Raw genomic sequence first — 19727 nt, 5'->3', positions numbered from 1 at the left:
GCCAGCCACGGAGACTATGCCTGTCTGTCACACGTTGGTCTCTACATTGCAGAAAGTATTTTACTTAATGCATTCTGTTTGCATTTCAATTTCATTCATAAGAAATATAGAAAATGGAACACATATATTAACTTAGCCAATTTATTAACTTCAGTAAACAAATCAGCTAATAAAAAGAACAACAAAGTCCTTTTTGACCTGCACTCTTAAAAGCGTCTGGTCAAACCAGTGGACACAAGAAGGTGGGAAATACCCTACACGATTGAGATTGCAGTAGCAATGAGATGTTTAGCATTGCAGATCAAGCATAGCTTTTTATGTGGGTAAGAAAGCCCTAATAGCAGCGATTTGTACACTCCACCTTCTGGTCGCATAAAGGTATTTAAACACAGACAGAAATTATAAAAACATGAAGGCTCTGAAGCCATCAGTTTAGACTGAGACTCTATCCACCCTTATCTGATATTGCTTTTTAAAGTTGTTGATAGTCCAGCACTGTCCAGTGCCATCATGTTGAAAAGTCCCGTCCAGTGGGAAGAAAGATTTGAAGTTTTCCGCTAATTGAAGTTTTCCACTAATTTAATTACAAATCCCAAAGCACATTATCATAAATATCTTGCTTCACAAGGACAATTTTCATAGGGTTGTCTCACAAGCAACAAACAGAAATGCTCAACAGATGTTAGAAAAAGATGTCTGTGAGTTAGTCTCTGAAAAACGGAAAGTGACAGCATAAATGTATTGCCAAAATAACAAGTAAATTCTTTATAATTCTCTTTATACTATATTTGCTCTATGTGTATATTTGTTAGTAAAAGTACCAAAGTAAAACTCTAAAGACCAGCTTTGCCAGTAGGAAGTTGACTAGCGTGAAAGACAGATAATGCCCAAGACTAATTCAGGAGTATGCTATCACTTGACCGAATTTTGGTAATCAGTTTCAATATGTATGTACAGTCACTGGCAAGTACTTATCTGCAGAATATTATTATTAAAAAAAAAAAATACTTACCCCCATCTGTACTCATAGCTTCATTTCATATATAGCTCACTTATACAAAGTGAAGGCTAATTGCCTGCATATCACTTCAATGAAATGCAATTTAGCAGAGTCTCAGCTTTCTGAACTCATCATCATCCAAATCCTCTTTTAATTACTACTCTACTTCACTACTTGCTTCTGTATTTGTAAGGAAGTGACTGGTCACTGCATAGTAATAAATACAGTAAAATTCTAATAATAAAAATACAGTAAAATTCTAATAATAAAAAATACAGTAAAATTCTACTAAATATCTTTCATTTATAAGATGATACCAGATCTTCTGAAATTTTCAAACTTAACAGACTACAATAAAAAAAAATCTATTATGTAAGGCATGATTTAAAAAAGCAAGAGTACTTGACAAACGTTACTTTTTAATTTATGATTGATGTTTGGGCACCCGTTACTGCTTAACAAAAGGCTAAGGTAACTGATATTTTTCAAAATATGCTAGGATACGATACATAAAGAGGGAACCCATATAGTTTATTTAAATATCAAATTTGAAACTTTGCTGACCTGAGCTTTTTTTCTATATGACTGGAGTATTTTGAGGTTAAGTAAGGTTGAACCTCATAATGCTGGTCCAGAAGTAAAGAAGCAAGAGTTTGACCTATTTCAACCATCAGGCACCCATCATTTGCCATTTAAAATAATCAAAAAGGAATTTATCATAGTGCATATGATTACTTTTTTTAGTTATTAACTGTTAGACATGTATTTAGACTTATCTCTGTGGTACAGAGTTAATACCTACGTTTAGATTGTCTCTCCCCTCTTCTTGATTCTCCAAATGCTAATATATTAGATGTCAGGGGAGAAGGGGATGGAAAACAATGCCCATCAAAGCCATTTGAATATACTCCAAACCAGGATAACCACATAATACAAACCCAGCATAATCCTCCACAAGTACTAGTGAATTCTTTTTAATACTTTAGCATAAATTTTTGCTATTTTTTGTGAATTTCATTTTTTCAGAAAAGAAAAAAGAAATCTGATTATCCGAGAAAGCTCTGTGAGGTAATGTGCATGAATGCTCAGAAATCCTTCTGGCAGTGCTGTGACTTGGAAGGTCAGCATGTGCAGCAACCCCTGCTGCGGTAGCATTCAGAGGGAGTTAGAAAATCACCAAACATGATGTGCAAACTAGTTTGACGTAATATTTCAGAATTATTCTGATTTTACAGAGAGTATACATAAAGGACGACCATTTCCAGTGCCTGTTTTACTGTCCCAGGAAACAAAGCAAGTTGCAGTCGTTCTTCCAGTTGTTTATCGGAGCTGATTAATAGCCTCAGTTTCCAGTCAGGCAGTCCCACTCCTGATAAATTATGAACTCTTTAACTGACATAATTATGGCAGTATTAGAGAAAGCCAATTCATGAAGAATACAGCATACCATCATTTCTGTTGCTTTAATTCAGTGCAACTTAATTAAAGTCATATTACTGACCATTGCAGAAAGTGAAGAAATAAAAAGGGAACTGGTTTTGCTGTTGAGAAACTGCTTCCTAACAACTAGCAACTATTTAAACCTCAAAGAATACAAGCTCACAGTAGGTCTAGTTCTTTTCAACATACAGCTATGTTGTAATTTCCTTAAACCACAGGACATAAATCACATTTCCAATAATGTCTGGAGAGAGATATTTTGCATGGATAAAGATGCAGTTTTATGTCCTACAGTCTCCAAATTCTTGATATCCCACAGGAATTTCACAGAACTGAAAAGATGATGCCCTTTTGCTGGTATGGGGCTAACACCTTCAAACGGCAGTAGTTTAGCTGTCACACTTCTTGTGCTTAATTTTTTTTTTTTAATGAATGCACTATTTTTCTTTCTGAATGACAAGAACATCTTGAACAACACTGGCCTCTAAAACAAGGTTCCTTCTTCTTACTTTTGTATTTTTGGTGGGGTTTTTTTGTTTGTTTGTTTGTTTGTTTTGTGTGTGTGTGTGTGTGTATATATCTCCTCTTACCAATCTAGTGATGCCTCTGGCTGATCAAGATGTGCTGCCCATTTAAAATCCTTCCAGTTGAGCTTTTCCCATGGTGGTAAATAGCCTCTTTAAAGAGCATCCAAGGATGTTCCCTAGTCCATGTTATATCTTACGGCTACCCATTAGATCTTGAAAAAAACACTATTTTTATAGAACACTTAGCATAATTCTTTTACTAAAAACATACAAATTACTATCTATATCTAGAAGTGTATTTGATAGAAGTGTACTGGCTATTGCAGTATCTGAACACAGAATATCACCCTTTCAGCATTTTTACATTAGGAAGTATTATTTTTTTAATGTTATAGTTGAGCAACCAAGTCATAATATGCACAGGATGAGGAAAACCAAGGAACTAAAGCAGTATTTCCAGAAGCTCATAATTGCACTTAAGTTGTCATCTCTCTTCAAATTCCATTCATACATTTACATTCTGCTCCTCCAACAGTCATCTAACCAGTGAATGAAAATGTTAAAATAAAGCCATAGAAGATAAAAAGGAAACTGATTTCAAGACAAATCAGTCTCCCAGTAAAGTAAATCTGTATTTTTGATAGCTAGAAATAGATCATGGTGTTATGTGCTCTTGAGCTTAATGATTGACCTCTCTGAATAATATTACAATTTTATTGAACTGTTATTCAGTAGGGAAACAAACAAAAAAAATCAAGTAGATAGTCATTAATTTGTAATTAATAAAGAAGCTAAGATGATTTTTGCTTTCCATCCAAGCATCACACCAAGTATTCTCTATTTGACAGAACTTCCTTGGAGCCTGTAATCTGCCCATAGAGGTAGTAAATATAACAAGTATATGTAATTTTTTCACTTGATTATGTCATTTTATAACATTAACACTGTATTACATTCTGATCAGTAGTAATTTAGACCATTCTATGCTGGCAAATCACAAAGTAAACTTTTTATAGAATGTTCAAAAAAACTATGTGCAACCAAATTCAAGATGTTTAAGATGTTTTTACCATTTGTTATATTCTTCAAATTCTCAGACAGATTTTGACCATAAAGCTAACATTTTGTTTCTTAACACTTGATGCCTTTAAGCTTTGAGCTCTTTCATTTTGCTACTGATGCTAACTTGCCTTCTTTATGCATTCGTCAGACTGGAATCTATGGGGGGGGGGATAACTATTTGATTGTTTTATATTCATGCAGAGAATATCATATATATTCATGTGAAGACATCAAGATATGTTAACTCTGATTAACCCTAAAATGGAATGTATTTAAAATTCTTATTGCTTATTCTTTGTTAAAAAAAAAAAAAAAAAAAAGAACAGAATTGTATTTGCTAATGCTTGCTGGAGGTATTCTGAATTTTAGACTTTTCTCAAAAGACAAGATTGCTATAATGTTTTACCAGCAGATGATACTAACATATTGTGAAAAAAAAGACACACAACTTAGAGACCCATCTTTACTTATAAACTTACCTGCTTTTACATCCTGGTTGAAACGACAATATTTAGAATGCTCAAGTAGGGGTAGACACTGCTCAATAGGCATCCAGATATATGTCTCAGGACACAACAAATCAGAGGGCCTATACTGACCCTAGAAAGGGTGAAAAAAAAAAAAAAAAAAAAGTCACATCAGTTGCACAAGAACACTCTGGTTACAAGTTTCCAGATTTTCCTATAAACAAGGCATAGTTTTAATCAAGACTAAACAACAAGAGTCAGAAACAGCTTCACTGTAAACACAAGGTTTGTCCTTTGGTAATTTCTCCATCACATCAGGGATAAAAACTTAACTTTAAAAGACATGTAAAATCAAAATAATACATTTTACAGTCTCCAAGATGAACTAGGGAAGCTTTGGCTTTGCTTACTGAAATTCTATACTTAAGTTACCGTCTAGAATTCTACTGAGTTGGTGCCGACACAAAAAACTCAGCACCTCAGAAAGCAGCCTATCTCAAATGGTATTCATTCTAGCAAATAATGGAGACAAAAAAAAAAAAAAAAAAAAACAAAACTTTCTAACGAGGAAAAAAACCCACAACAATAAGCAGGATACTATTTTTACTGTATCAGTGCTGAAGCATTTTGTTCATTGCTCCTTAAATAGTAATATACTCTTCTCAATTCATGGAATTATCCTAGAATAGCCTGTAAGCATGATTAGTGAAATTTTACTTTTTCTGTTGATTTATTAAAAAGATAGTCTTTGTATACATTCAAATAGAAGCAATATTTACTTTCCCATGAACTACAGAGAATAACTAGCTCAGTGATAATGACCTCCTCTAATCAGATCTTCAGCTGATTTAAAATAAGATTATTCACTGGCCTATAACTTCTATCAAAGATACACCTTTGAGCCATTGTTCATATAGTCCATACCTTCTCAACCTCCATAGCCATATAGTGCAAATGAAGCTGACTGATGCTTGAGAAGGAACTTACAATTCTTGTGACTATAGTATGGTGATAAAAATATATTTTAAAAAGTCATTTTCACAAACTCCACTATTCTTCATTTATACACACTTTATGAAGCTTTATGCAGCAATGTATTTGATCTTGGAGGATCAAAAGAATAATTTTCTGAATTTTGAGAGATATTTCAAATCCTTCCTATTAACTTAATGTTCAGTTCTTGACAATGTTTACAGAAAATAATTATTTGTTCTGTATTTCCTACAAAGTTGGTAGGAAATATATCTGAGTCAGAAATCTATAAATTATGTCCCATAAAAAGTAAATCACAAATATCCATACGAAATGCTAAACAAAAAACTTGCATAAGATGGATAAGATTAAGGTTCAATAACGAGGGGAGAAAGAAAAAAATCAGTTCATGACAAACCTTATCAGATGCCTGATACGTCCTCCTGAAAAGCCTCACAGTTCAGATACCCCATTGCATTTCCCTTTATCAGAATTGAACTATGACCAGTTCTAATCCACAAGTAACTCCTCTTTCTCCAGTCACCCATCACTTTACTGTGCATCTTTTTAAAAGATATCTTTAATAATGCTTATTGCTAGATTATGATGACAATTTACATTTATTTTTCATTTAGGGAGGCTTTCTGCAAACAGTCATTGCACAGCGGAAGAATAAGCTCACTATATGACTCTGATTTTCTCCTTTGAAAAACCATTCATGATTAACCTGTAACTACTGCTTTTTTAATGCAAATTTCTATATTAAATTAAAACAATATTCCTCTAATTCCACGCATAAGCTTAAATCTCAAGGCTTCAGAAAATTCTTTCAAGACAGAGAATGAAAATGGCTTTATTAAATAAACCACTCTGAAACATTACGCCTTCTAAATAGAAATAGCTGAAAGGTACGTGAATGTAATGCTTAAAGAACAATTTAAGTCATCATTACTCAGATGAAACAATTTAAGGGTTTGGGAAACAATATGCCTTTTCAGTTAGACAAAAAAAAAGTATTAAAATGTAATTGTTTGTGAATTTAATCTATTTTTCTCAACTGGCTGTTGCTTAGACACAAAAAGTATAAGATAGCAGTTTAGCCACAGGCCTAGTAACATTGCTATACTCATAACTAAAAGATTGTTCAGTTACCTACAGTTTTATTAGAAGGTACTGCCTCTAGATCTTAAATCATATCACATTTGTGAAATCTACACCTAAAAATCCTATCGCTATGCAGCCCTATTTTAAATTTCCCAATTAGTTCTATGATGTTACATTATGTAATAAAATGTAATGTATATAATTAACAGCATTCCAACTTTGAGAGGTCATAACAAAAACTTCAGATTAAATTAGAAGACATTTCAGAAATAATTCACTGTACAGTAAAAACCACATCTGAAAATATTTTGCTTTCCTTTATCTCACAATATAAGATTTCTTGCACAGTAGCACTGAGCACTGATTTTACTGTACAGACCGTCTTAGGAATAATTAACTACAAGACTTTCAACAAAAAGTATCATCTTACAGATCACCCCTGACCACTTGTCTTATATTTCAGCTTCTTAAATCCAGTGCTACCTACTGATGAAACAAGCTATGTCAATACACAACTGCACATATTTCCTGCAATGTTCCTGCAATACATTTAGTAGAGAAATGCTCAGCAGGACATACAATATCTCAAATTTCATTACTGCTGACCCTATCTGCCTAAAATTCAGAGACATCCAGAGATATACTTCTTGAGACAGATCAACGCTTTTTGAGTTGTTGTACCATGAGAACAGCCACTGCAGGTCACATCAGATGTCTACAATACAGCCAAATATCCTGCCTCCAACAGTGGTCAATAGAAAATACTCTGAGAAGATTATTAGAATGGTACAAGCATATCTTGTTATTCTCTTGAACTCAAACAAGTAGTAATACAGATACTTCCACAATCGTATAACAGGTTCAGTAATAACGCATTTCACCAGTCATTTAATAACCTTAAATGAATTTTTCTTCCAGGAATTGATCAAATCATTTTTTAAGCACATGAAAACTTAAATATTCATGAATTTCTGAGTCAAGGAGTTCTAGAGTTCAATGACTTGGGTCTGTTTAATCACTGTTTTTCTTTACTTCAGACCTGCAACCTGTAGTTTCATTTGCTAGCCTTTCTTTTGTTAGGGAAATGCAGTAAATAGTCATTCCCACACCACCTTCTTCATGCTACCTGCAATTTTACAGACCTTTATCATGTCTCCCTCTGCCTAAGATGACCTAAATTCTTTACTTGTCCTCCTTTGGAAATCATTCCATACTTTTTGTCATCCTAGTCATCCTGTCCTTTTTCCAACTTTGCTTTATCTCCTTTGAAATAGCAGGAATGGCCAAAGGGGGAAAACACTAAAACTACATTATTTGAGATGCAGAAGAGCACACAGGATTAATGTAGTGGCATAATGATGCCTTTTTATTCGCTATTCTTTCTTTAGTAATCCTCAATATTTGATTTACTGTTTTGACTGCTACTTAGAACTGAGCTGATACTTTCAAGGAAGTATCTAAAGTAATCCTAACAAATCATTCCTGAAGGGTAACGTTTCATTTGGAAATGGTTTATAGGTAAATTTAAGGTGGATCAATTTACATTTATCTATGCTGATTAATAAAATGAGAGCTTTCTCCAACATTTTGGACCAAAAAATTTTTATGATTTGTCTCAAAGTTCTACTAGTAACACTGACGCTTCACTCTTTCTTAAAATGTACATGCACAACAAGCATTCTTAATTAAAAGAAAAAGAAAACTAAAAGAAAAAATAGCCTTTTGATATTATTATCTAAAGTATCAATTATTATTATCTTATTATCTCTAAATAATCTACTGACTAGCTTGTTTTAATACCAATACTGAAAATTAACATAGCTAAGGAAAACCTGATTGTGTGGTTTCTTCTGCTAAGTCACCTCACTGCAACACATGACTTTAATTAAAATATATACATATATATATGTATCTCTCTAAGATTTTTATTTTCACTAATGTTTGGGGCATTTTTCCTCTGACATAATATAATAAGGAAAAATATTTAAGATGCTTTCACTCATACTGTTAGATATGCCACATTTTAACTGGAAACTTTTACAGTGAGGTTGGCAAGCCCAAATTAGTATTTCACACTATGATATTTTTCTTTCACAATTTCCAAATAAAAATGAATCTGAACTTTTCTGAACTTTTCTGAACCAAAGCAAGGTCAAAGTTTTTAACGAGAACTTAGTCTGGAGATTACTTTTTAAATATTTTGTAAAATCTGAGGGATTTGGTAAGCATTTGAGATGAAAAACATCAGCAAAGTTTGTTTTTGTAATCTAAGTAAAATTTGAAATGTAGAAGCACCAAGAAAGAGAATAGTCTCAAAAACAAAGAAGGTCAAGTTCCAGTAGCACTGAACAAACAAAAAAGGAAGGTTAAATACACATCTAATTCTTTTATCAGGTACAGTTTACATCTGTATTCTATTTTTCACAATAAACCCATTGATCTTTTAATAAAAGTGAATTAAGATTTCCTTCATCTTAGTTTCCAGCCAGCTGCTTAAAAAGAAGCTCTCAGACTACGTAAACAAAATAACCCCCAAAATTATCAACAGCCATCCATTAGAGCCAGGCAGCAGAACATGAGAAAGAGTGTGTCAGACTAAAGGTTTATTAAATTCAGTCTTCTCACTGAAAGACAACACCAGTGGAATCCCATCAGCAAAGTACTACAGCAGACCCTTGCTCCCTGATTTCATTATATAAACAGAAATAGGCTTTATCAAAACCCCAGGAGAGTCCTTTGCAAGTAACTCTAACTGCTCTGTTTTCACAAACTGTGTTTGGGCTATGCCACCCTGAGCCAGCAAGGTGAGCCAGAACCAGCCGAGACAAAGAGCGGAACGTCTGAATCCATTTGCGCTTCCGACGGTCGGCAGTCGCTCACGTGTGTTCCATGTACAGCTAGGCCTAGAAGGCTTGAAAAAGGTTTTTTAAACACTAGTAAATTCATCCCCATCTCAGACACCAATTGTTTTTAACCTTTCTAAATAAATAAATAAATAATAAAAAAAGATGAGTAGATACAGAATAAACAATGAAGCTTTACTTATCAATGGAAACAGCTGGACACCAGTTTTGTCAACAAAAGTATTCATCAGAAAGAAAGGATACACTAAAAAGGTGCTAACTCAGCAAATGTGTGTTTTGTGAATATCCCAATGAATAAGTAATAACAAACTGGATTTCACTGTGCAATCCACACCGATGCACAAGCAAACACAGTGCCTGATATTTCAATAATAGTACAATGAGCCAATTTTATCCAAATTCCAAAATTACAAATTATGTAATCAAAATGTTTTAGGACACAAGTGCTACATTCTTGAGAGCTTAGCTACCTCTTGGTTATTAAAGAATACTGTAAAGGGATTATAGAAATGCAGCTGTGCCTAATGCATAGTAATCCTCAAAGGATTTTATTCATAATAACCAAAATTCATTTTGTACTTCATAAAATTCAAACAACTTATGAGAAGTATATGAAGTGCAAGGGAAATGTTCCATATTTAAAAAGATGTGCTGATTTTCATTCTTTTACTTACAATTTTTAGACACAAAATCTACGTAATGGAAAATTTATAGGCCAGACTACATCTCATACAGAGAAGCTTGCAGACAAAATTCTCACCCTCCCCTATACTGGGGATGTTTCCTGTCTAAAAATGAAACATATACAACATGTAAAGTTGTATTTCAGACAGAAGTGTAGGCATTCATAATCATTCTGTGTCTCTGCCTGCAAGACTATTGCAGTTTTGTATTGTTATTGACTAGTTGAACTTTAATTTATAATTATTCAAAATATTTTTAATCATAGTCATACCAACAACCACTTAATTTACCTTACTTTCTTGCTATTTTGTTTATATGTGTATCAGTCTTTAACCTGAATGATTAAAGCAATGATATCATTTGCCAACTTTCACCTATTTTCTGTTCATTTCCAAATTCCATATAAAGTATTAAATAAAATAATTAGTCATAATCTGGTTGGTTGCAAAGATAAAATAGTTACAGTAACGGTTTCCTGTATTTCCAACAAATAGCAGGAAACAAATGGTTTCCTACAACTAGTTGATGGTATATTCAAATTTAGCTGTTCATTCAAAATTTTTTAGTGTTTCAAATGGTTTTGATTACATCCCTCAAGTAAATAAAATATCTCAGTAGGGTAAACGGGAAACAGCTAAGATAACAGTAAAAGCCATTTTTGTTTTAAGCAAAAAGGAACAGAGCTTAGACTTCCAATAAATTAACCACAACTATCATGCTCTTGTTTGGCTACTAACTGTCTGCATCCTCTTAATCCACTATAAAAATGGTATCAAAATAAATTTGTCTTCAATTTCACTCAGACTTCATGCAAATCTCATCACTTTATTTGCCTGAGTTACTGGTCCGCACAGAGTGCTGGCAAAGAAATATTCTTGCCTGTCCAACCTCCCAGATATTTTAAGCAAGTATTATTATGTCTTTGTTTTCCCAACATGTGCTTTTTTCTAGCAATACCTTGAATTGTTTGGATCTTCCTGTTTTCATAAGTCAGTGTACAGTCTAAATAGTTACTTTCACCTTGTCCTCCCTCATAAAAATAATCTGAAATATTACACACACTGTAGTCTGTTTTTGACATTGGAAAATGGCCAGGAGGTATCTGAAAAGGTTCATGGACTGCTACAGAAAGAATTACTTCGCACTGAGGAAAAAGGTGAAAGTTTGTGAAGGAAACAAACTCTCTCTCCCTTTTTAATCTCTGTCCCGCTCTTTTTCCATTTCCATATTAATATTGTCATTTCCCCCATTCATCCAATAAAACAGGCTAAGGGAGGTTGATGTTTACGTGACACAGTCCAAGCTGTGAACTGCTGCACATTAATATACAACGGCAGCTTCAGAAAAATTCAAGTAGCTAACAGAAGTGCTGCTTTAGATAACGTGCATCTATGACTATACTCAAATATTAAACAGATCCCACGATCCTGACCGACACCATCCTATTACTCAATGAGATAATTCTGGTTTTAAGTTTAAAAATGAACAGGAATTAGCATGCTCAAGAGATAATTGCTTCACTATTATGAATGGCTGTTGCATTACTGTCAGGTGCAAGATGTGCATTTACTACCTGCTGTTTTATCAGCTTCTGGTAAGCTGGTAACATACCATTATCAGCTAGAAGTAAATATAACCTATAGGTCTGTGTATATTCTGTCAATCACTTTCAAGCGCTGCTCCCTTCTCCAAGACTTCTTGCCAAAAGTTTGTTCTTCTTCATTTATAAAAATCAGTAAATGAGAGTTTTGGATTGCTTATTCTAAGCAATTAGAGCCACTACATCTGAAATAGTAGCAGTGATCAGGTTTACACATAACAAAAAAAAACCCTCTAAATGTTCAGAAATTATTTCATAAAAACTACATTTTTAACATCTTCTGAAGGCTTGACAGACATACATTAAAGATATGAATGGATTTACTAAATAGCTCTCTTGATTTATACTTGATCTTGATTAAAGAATTTTTTCCTTATATATTTGAGGTGGGTTTTTGCTTTGCTTTGCTTGTTTTTTTACTACATGAACATTATACAAATATTAACCTGTTCCTAACAAGACAAGGAATTCAGGAAATCCACATCAGTTAATGCACTAAACTATCACTTTAAGTATTAAATTAGGAAAGAGAATTATATCAAACAAATAGTAGTTAAATTATGAATATCTTTTTACTATTTCTCCCCAAGCATACACCACAGTCAAAATAAGCATACTGTACCTTCTAATAAAGAACATCAGCCTTTAACAAAAAGCAATTTTATAAAATAAAGCAGGGGCTGAACAATTTGTTTTCATGAGGACAATGATACAACACAAGAGGATTCTCTAAAGTACTGAGAACTTTTGGAGTGCCTACAAGATCCAGCAATTTAATTATTTAGAAGAATTAACAATTTTCAAGTATTCCGGATGTTGGACTATTCAGAATTATTTTCAACAGAGAGACTTTTATGTGTAAGTAGAGATTTATACCTCTAAAATGGTGCAATTACATAAGCAAATATCAAATTAGTTAGGGAAATAAATGCAAGTCAGCAGGTTGTACGAACACCCCCCGCTACCACTTTCAGGTCAGATCCTCAACATCCCAACGTCCAAGTGTGAAAATCAGATTTCGACTTCTTCAGCAGATATTGGAAGGGGAAGTAATGAAAGAATGCAAATGAGAAAGATTCTTTTTTAGACATTAAAATGCAGTTCAACAGATCTACTATCTATTTTAACAGAGAAGAACAAATGATGAGCATGGTTTATATGAAATCTAGAAATTACTAGTCTGCAAGCACTGTCCTGTATTAATACACAACTAGACTGTCTTTTATATATGCAAAGACCTTCCTATCAAATGAAAACATGCCAACCTTAAGTGTCAATAAAACAGGAGGGTTTTTTTCTATTCAGAGCTGGTCTTCCCTTTAAAGATATTTTTTTAGTAAGCAATCACTGTAACTTATAACCCTGTGAGAACATCCTCTTCCCTTCCCCCTTTTTTTAAGGGAGGTTAATTATTTTGGAGGTGGGGAGGAGGTTGTCATATTCTTTGCATTTCAAGATTTACTCAAGCCAGTGAGCATGTACAACAATGTTCTTGAGCCTGAATACAAGCAGTTAAACATCTCTGCCTATTCCTAACCAACACCTGTGCTAACTCATTTTTTTTCCTAGTTAAGAAAGATAGACAGATGGACAGGCAGATGTAGATGGATATAATAGGAAGAGGGAGTCAGGAGACTGCAGTTTAATTAGAAACCACACCTCAAGATTTAGTGGGATAACTGAAAATTAAGATGTTGATTGTGCAAAAGAATCCATTAGTACAGATCTTCGTAACCACACTGACTCCTTTGTAAATTTAACTCCTTAGATTTAGCCTTCTAGGCACTTCCGAAAAATGAAAAATAATGTGTTCCGACATTAATATATGCATACAAATTCAGCATTTATAGACTTCACTAAGCTTGATCTAAACAATGAATTATACTAGGCTGAATTTGTGTGTGCATTTCTACAAGTTACCATCTGAAAAACAATCACAATGTCTTGCCCTTTGTGATAGCAGAGAGATGGGAAAAGCCATTTTAAATTCAAATGTTAATTCCATCCTTTATGGATTCATCTCTGTACTCTTCAGCAACTTCTGACTACCTAATTTCTGCTATTTCTTCAACATAATGTGTACTTTAGTAACTAAAAACATTCAGAAACTCTGTTTTATGATTTTTCTGGTAAGTTTAATTTGAGAGAACTATGTAAGCAATTCAACACCACCCTTTCGATTCGGAGATGTCATTTGATAACTCTACAAATCATAGCACAAAAAACTAAAGTACTGTGTACGGCTACCCAAAGCAATGTATACAGTGTTTCACACCCTACAAGTTAATACTACAAAAGATTATAGAAACTCCCCTCTAAGACCAATAAATAACATTATTTAGTCTACAACAGCTATTGTGCTCTGGTTCCAGACTTTTGATGACAGAAACAGTAAGTTTATGGATTCTGAACTGACCTAGGCTGTCTGACTGTTTATCCAAAGCTGAAATAATAATATCCAAATGACAGACAGGTATGAAGACAACTCTTTAAACTGCGAAGCAAAGATAAATATTAGAAGTAGGCAGCCGCTCAAAAGAGCTTACACAAAATCAGGATAACTTTTTAAGTATCTTTCCTAAAGTATTTTTATATCATTAAACTATTGGTACATCTATTTTACCTTTCTGTATTTCCCAAGGTTTTTGGAAGTTTTTTGGATTAATTTGGGGGGAGCTGTTTTTTGTATATTTACTAGGTGTTCACATAGAAAAGTTTGTATCTGTCAATCTGTGCTAAATGGAATTTCCTTAAAATAAACTATTGAAACTAAGTATAACTTTCAGTGTTATACATAAAATTTATATTTGGCATACAAAAAAGATGAGACAGTGATATGAGATGGCATTTATATGAATAACATCCTGTAAATTCCTGACTGGAATTGTACAGACTGCTACCAGCAGCAAATATTGTGAACCTTCAAATACTGCCATTTTATCTCTCTCTCATTCATTAATGTTTGGGCAATGTCAATGATACTGAACTGCCAGCATACTGACATCAACACAAGACTGGAATTTCAAAGAATATTTCTAATTTAAGTTGCATTTGTACACACTTGCAAATGGTGAGATTTACTGTGAATCTTATAGTAAAAGAGAAAAATGACCCATATTTATTTAAATAAAATATGTAAAATTAACTAATTTGTTTACTGGAAATTTCCACTAAATAGCCAATTGCAAACAAGTTAACTAAAGATGGGAGCAGGCAGACACACTTCTGAAGCTGGAAGCTAGTACTCATCTTGCCCTTATAGGGGCTACTCCAGGATTCAAGGGGGCAGAAGTAACACACTGACCGAGTCTGAGTGTAAAACAATCAATAAGAAAGAATATGTAAACTGTCTTTTTACTTTTAAAAAATACCGATCTTGGGGAAGAAAAATCGTATTGTTACTGGTATGGAACATGTTTGCTTTAAATCTACTGCAGAAATTCTTAAAGGGGCTCTAGCACTAAACTCAGAAAGGGAGCTAAAGCTGTGTAACTGTGACAAAATGATAAAACCCGAGCAGGGGCCTCAAGAGGAATGCTTCAGTACAGACACACATTAACAATGTTGACTTATGTCTATCTCAAAAGGATTTTATTTTGGCAGCTGCAAGAAGTAAAAAAGTGACGTTTCAATCATGTGGAGCCCATATCTTTCTCCTGAAGAGCTGCCATAAGCTAACAATACTTTTATGGGCTCATTAAACAGAATGTATGAAATAAAGTATTAAAGTTTATTTTCTTATATTTAACACAAAGTGAGATAATCACAGAAAAATATGCACACTCCAGTATATCACATCCGTGCTCTATACATACATATATGACAAATACATGAAAAATTGTCAGAATGGTATCAAGTAGCTTTACACATTCTTTAATACCTCATTAGCTGTTGTTGTATCTGAAAAGAAAGCTTACAGACACACTCCACAGGAAAGTTAAATTAATGATCTGTCAGAGATGTTTCTACTATCTAGTTATAAAAGTAAAAGCACTACAAAAATGTTTATTCAACTGAAAAACAAAAATATCCAAACATAAAAATTAAATTGAAAGAATTTCTGTATAGCTGCACAGGCAAAGAGAAAATTAATGTTTACCAGAACTAAACCATCATCATCAGAGTATTAACTGCTAGTCCAAAAGCTCTCCATACTGTATTATTTTGATCTTCATTATCTCTGCACTAATGTAGCCTTACCACTTTCCCCTATAACATATAGCCTCTACAAGCACCAGTCCTTGTTAACTTCTGAGCCTTCTCCACCCCTCCCCAGTCACTCTCCTCAAACAATTTCCCAACAAACCCCATACTTTCTCCTCTCTCAGCTCCAAAACTCAACCTTTGACCTCACTCAGCAACCCCAGGGTCCCAAGTCCCTCAAAGCATGGGCTAGCACTGGCTACTCAATGCCTCTTGATCTGCTCTGGTCTGCCGTTCCCATCAGATCTATCTCTGCATTACCATTTGTACCCACCATTGCCTCACCTTTGATCTTTGTAACTGGCCAAGCCAGCATCACCACCAAAAATACTACCTTCCTTCCCCAAAGTCCTGCTTCTGCCTCTAATAGAACTTGCCAAAAATCTATCCAAATGAGATTCTGAGGGCAAGAGATAACAACATACCCAGGAAAGTCTGGGCTGAGGGTAGCCAGGTACCAAACACTTCACCTTCATATCCAGTCTGTAGAATATCTGAAGACATACTAAATATTTAGACTAATTCACAGCTTTTCAAGTTGTTCAGTATTTCCCTCAGTGAAATACTGATATTCATATGAGTTGAAATATATATCTAACTAAGAGCTCAGTTAGGAGATGTTGGCATTAGATTAAGCTATGCTATGCATATAAAATGGGATTTTCAAAAGAATTGGTGCTGCTTGTGCAACTAAATCATGTTGAAAGACTGTATCACTTTAAAAATTGCCACTCTAACTTCTTAAAATTTCTATTCATTTACATACACCTAGGAACAACAAGTACTACTGAATCATTAATGCAAAACTATGCATACAAATGGTACAAATAGGAGCTAATAATAATCTTAGGACAGTAGAAAAGACGTAGTATTAAAGGACAAGAAAAAAGAAGTAGCACAGGCAAGTTTGTTAATAAAACCTTTACTAAAATATTTTTTTTCTGTAAGACCTAGAGTAAATATTGTATTAAGGATGTATTAACTTGAATTTTGCACACACTAAAAATCTGAAGGAGAAGAAGCAAGACGATGATAAATCTCAGAATTAAAAAGAAAATTGTGGTCAGGCGTCCACAATTCATGTTATCAGGAACAATAATAATAATAAAATTCTAAATACGCTTGCCTCTCCTATGTCAGCAGATGAGAAAAAAAATATCACTTTATCATAGCATTCCAATCAGGAGTTAGAAATTAAATCTTAACAGTAAGTAAATAAATTAAAATATTTATATAAAAATTCAGAAGCGTCATAGACACGCACTTTACAAGCACTTTTTTTTTTTATAGACCATAAACATTTTTATTTCATTTGTGAATTTTTATTCACAAAATAAGCACTCTAATTTTAGGTCTTTTTTGTTTGTTAAGTATTGGCTTATCCAACTTTCTTCCTCTCTCACTATTTGTTCCCCGAGTAGTTAGTTCTTGGGTATTAGACCATTCTATTTCACCAAGTTCCAACCTCAGAATTCACAAACCAAACATCTGAATTGAAGGTATTATTGATCATACTAACAGCCTCAACAGTACAAAAATCTATACTGTGCAAGCTTTTTCATCACAGAAGAGATGGCATGTGGTTTTGAAAAATACCAAAAGTAGAGAGGCATCATATCTTCCCTATTATGCACAATAGCACCTACTGTAAAAGCCAAAAAAAACCCCAAGTGCTGCAGAAAGCAGAATATGAACTGACACCACAGTCAGTACAAGCTTCTGTTCATCATTTCAACCTCACACTTGAAACTGAAATGACTGTAGCTATATTAGTTGCCAGAAGAAATGCTGAACTATGAGGACTCCAGAGGTTCTGCACTTCAATGCATCTGAGTCTCTCCTGGGACTATGCTAAGCATAAGAAGTGGGGAAGGAATCCACATACAAGAATAGCAAACAAATATAGAAATAACACAGAAAAAATATAGCCTACAGTAAATGAGAAGATAAATTTACTGAATTTTTGTTTAGCTATTTTGCAGTATATGCTATATGCCTGATGACATATCCTATTAAAAATATAATCATATCCTCTCATTGTGTTTTTTCTTATGCTGATTTGTTTTCAAATTTCTCCTCATTTTAATGAATCATCTCCTTTACTATAAACAAAATATAAAATTTCTAGTACTGGCGAATAAGTCCATTTATTAAGCGTAATATATGCTTCAAATATAGAATTAGGTGCATTTTAGAAGAAGAACTACACAAGTATTTGTTATCATTCTGTCAGTTTATAATTCCTTTTTTTCAGAGTTAAAATAAAGAGAGTAAAATTGCCCAGGTAATCACTCCACTTTATTTCAAAATCAATAAAACTCTACATTGTATTCAAGTGCACGCGTATCTTCAAACATGAAAGCAGTTTCATGCACTTCAATGCATTTTTAGCATATTTCTGAATTACAGAGCAACAAAATTTAATAAATACTTGAATGCTTATTATATATGAAAATTAAAAGTGATACAAGAGTTTAACCTAGATTAGCATGTCTGAAGGAAAGTGGCCAAAAGTAGCTCAAACACTTCTCTGCCTCCTATTTAGTCTTAGTGGCATCTAAAGATGTAACTTAGAGCAGCTCACAGTGGGCCCTTCGAGACTATTATGCCGGTGCAGATGGGCAGCAGCAGCATGGTGTACTCCAACTTGACCACCTAGTCCTGTCCTTTCAGGAAGTCCCCCTCTCTCTTGCCCTTTAGGGGGGGTTTTCTCACAATGTTGCATTGTCCACGTAACCTAATGCAGTCAGAAATCAGGCTCCGAGGATTTGGCCCTACACCTAGAAAGAGTTCATAGATCTCAAGAAAGGAACAATATTTGCAGGTTTAAGAGACTCTTGGGAGAAAGTTCACATTCACTGTTTTCTTGTCGCTGTAAAGACATGTAATCACCACAGATGCAGTGTATTAAAGAAAAGGCATCTAACAGAATTTAGTTTATAATGTAATAAAGATTTCAGATACTTGTGTGGCAGTTTTCAACTTTTCTAACTCAACGGTTATTCGCTTGAGAAATATTATCATCTTTCTCTTGGATCATCATTCTTTCCACTGCGCAAATAATAAAACTAAATGTATTAACAGTTAAAATTTCATCAGAAGGTGGGGCTATTAATAAAGGTGTTTAGGGACTAGCAATTCAGTCATGAACATAATCAAGAAACGATTTCAATTACAGAATTTCTTTATCACCTCTCAGCTGGTTGGGAATCCTTTTGTGTTCATAAATCCATTAAGTCATCAGCAGCAAAGAGTGAAACAGAGAATCTTCTGAGAAATAAATTTATCTTCTAAAATTAAGTTTCTGTAAGCTCTTCTGAAAGAACTACACAATGATTTATGAGAAACACAGATTATCACCTTGCAATAATTAAAGTTGCACGGCTGCTATCCCTTTGGATCTTTTCTCAGTGCCACATTTGAACAGGAATTACGGAGGAGCATCCACAAAGCCTCTCCCTAAGAAGTCGCATCCTCAGACTACCCAAAAAAGAAGCAGAGGGAGAACTTCGAACTAGCTCTCTAGCTCCCCACATCAGCCTTCACCAGAGCACTGAGCTACTCCATTTTACTCAATGTCCTTCCGCCCTTGATTGCCACTTTAAGGTTTACATGGAGGATGCAAAGAGCAGCAAGTCCTCCACCATTCTCAGTGATCACTTTATACTGAAAAACAAAAATATCTGCCAATCTCTCCCCTTATCACTTTTCAAAGGAAGATAATTTAAAACAACTAACAGCAAGACTCACCATGCCAGCTGGTAAAGAGCACAATGGAAAGAATGTAAGAACACATTCATAACA

At 34.0% G+C, this 19727-nt stretch overlaps 1 protein-coding gene across 7 annotated transcripts in view; it reads right to left on the bottom strand.

The window, feature by feature from the left end:
- The window catches only part of ATE1 (arginyltransferase 1), an 86767-nt gene that overhangs the window by 16370 nt on the left and 50670 nt on the right, over positions 1-19727 (bottom strand). For all 7 annotated transcript variants that reach the window (XM_062580426.1, XM_062580433.1, XM_062580432.1 and 4 more), the window contains one exon: positions 4509-4629. In XM_062580426.1, the coding sequence (XP_062436410.1) occupies positions 4509-4629 (121 nt within the window). The remainder of the gene's footprint in view (positions 1-4508; positions 4630-19727) is intronic.

The sequence above is a fragment of the Rhea pennata genome, chromosome 7, assembly GCF_028389875.1.
Source record: "Rhea pennata isolate bPtePen1 chromosome 7, bPtePen1.pri, whole genome shotgun sequence".
Taxonomy (NCBI): Eukaryota; Metazoa; Chordata; class Aves; order Rheiformes; family Rheidae; genus Rhea; species Rhea pennata.
The sequence above is the reverse complement of the archived record's forward strand: the minus strand, read 5'-3'. Positions and strand labels throughout refer to the sequence as shown.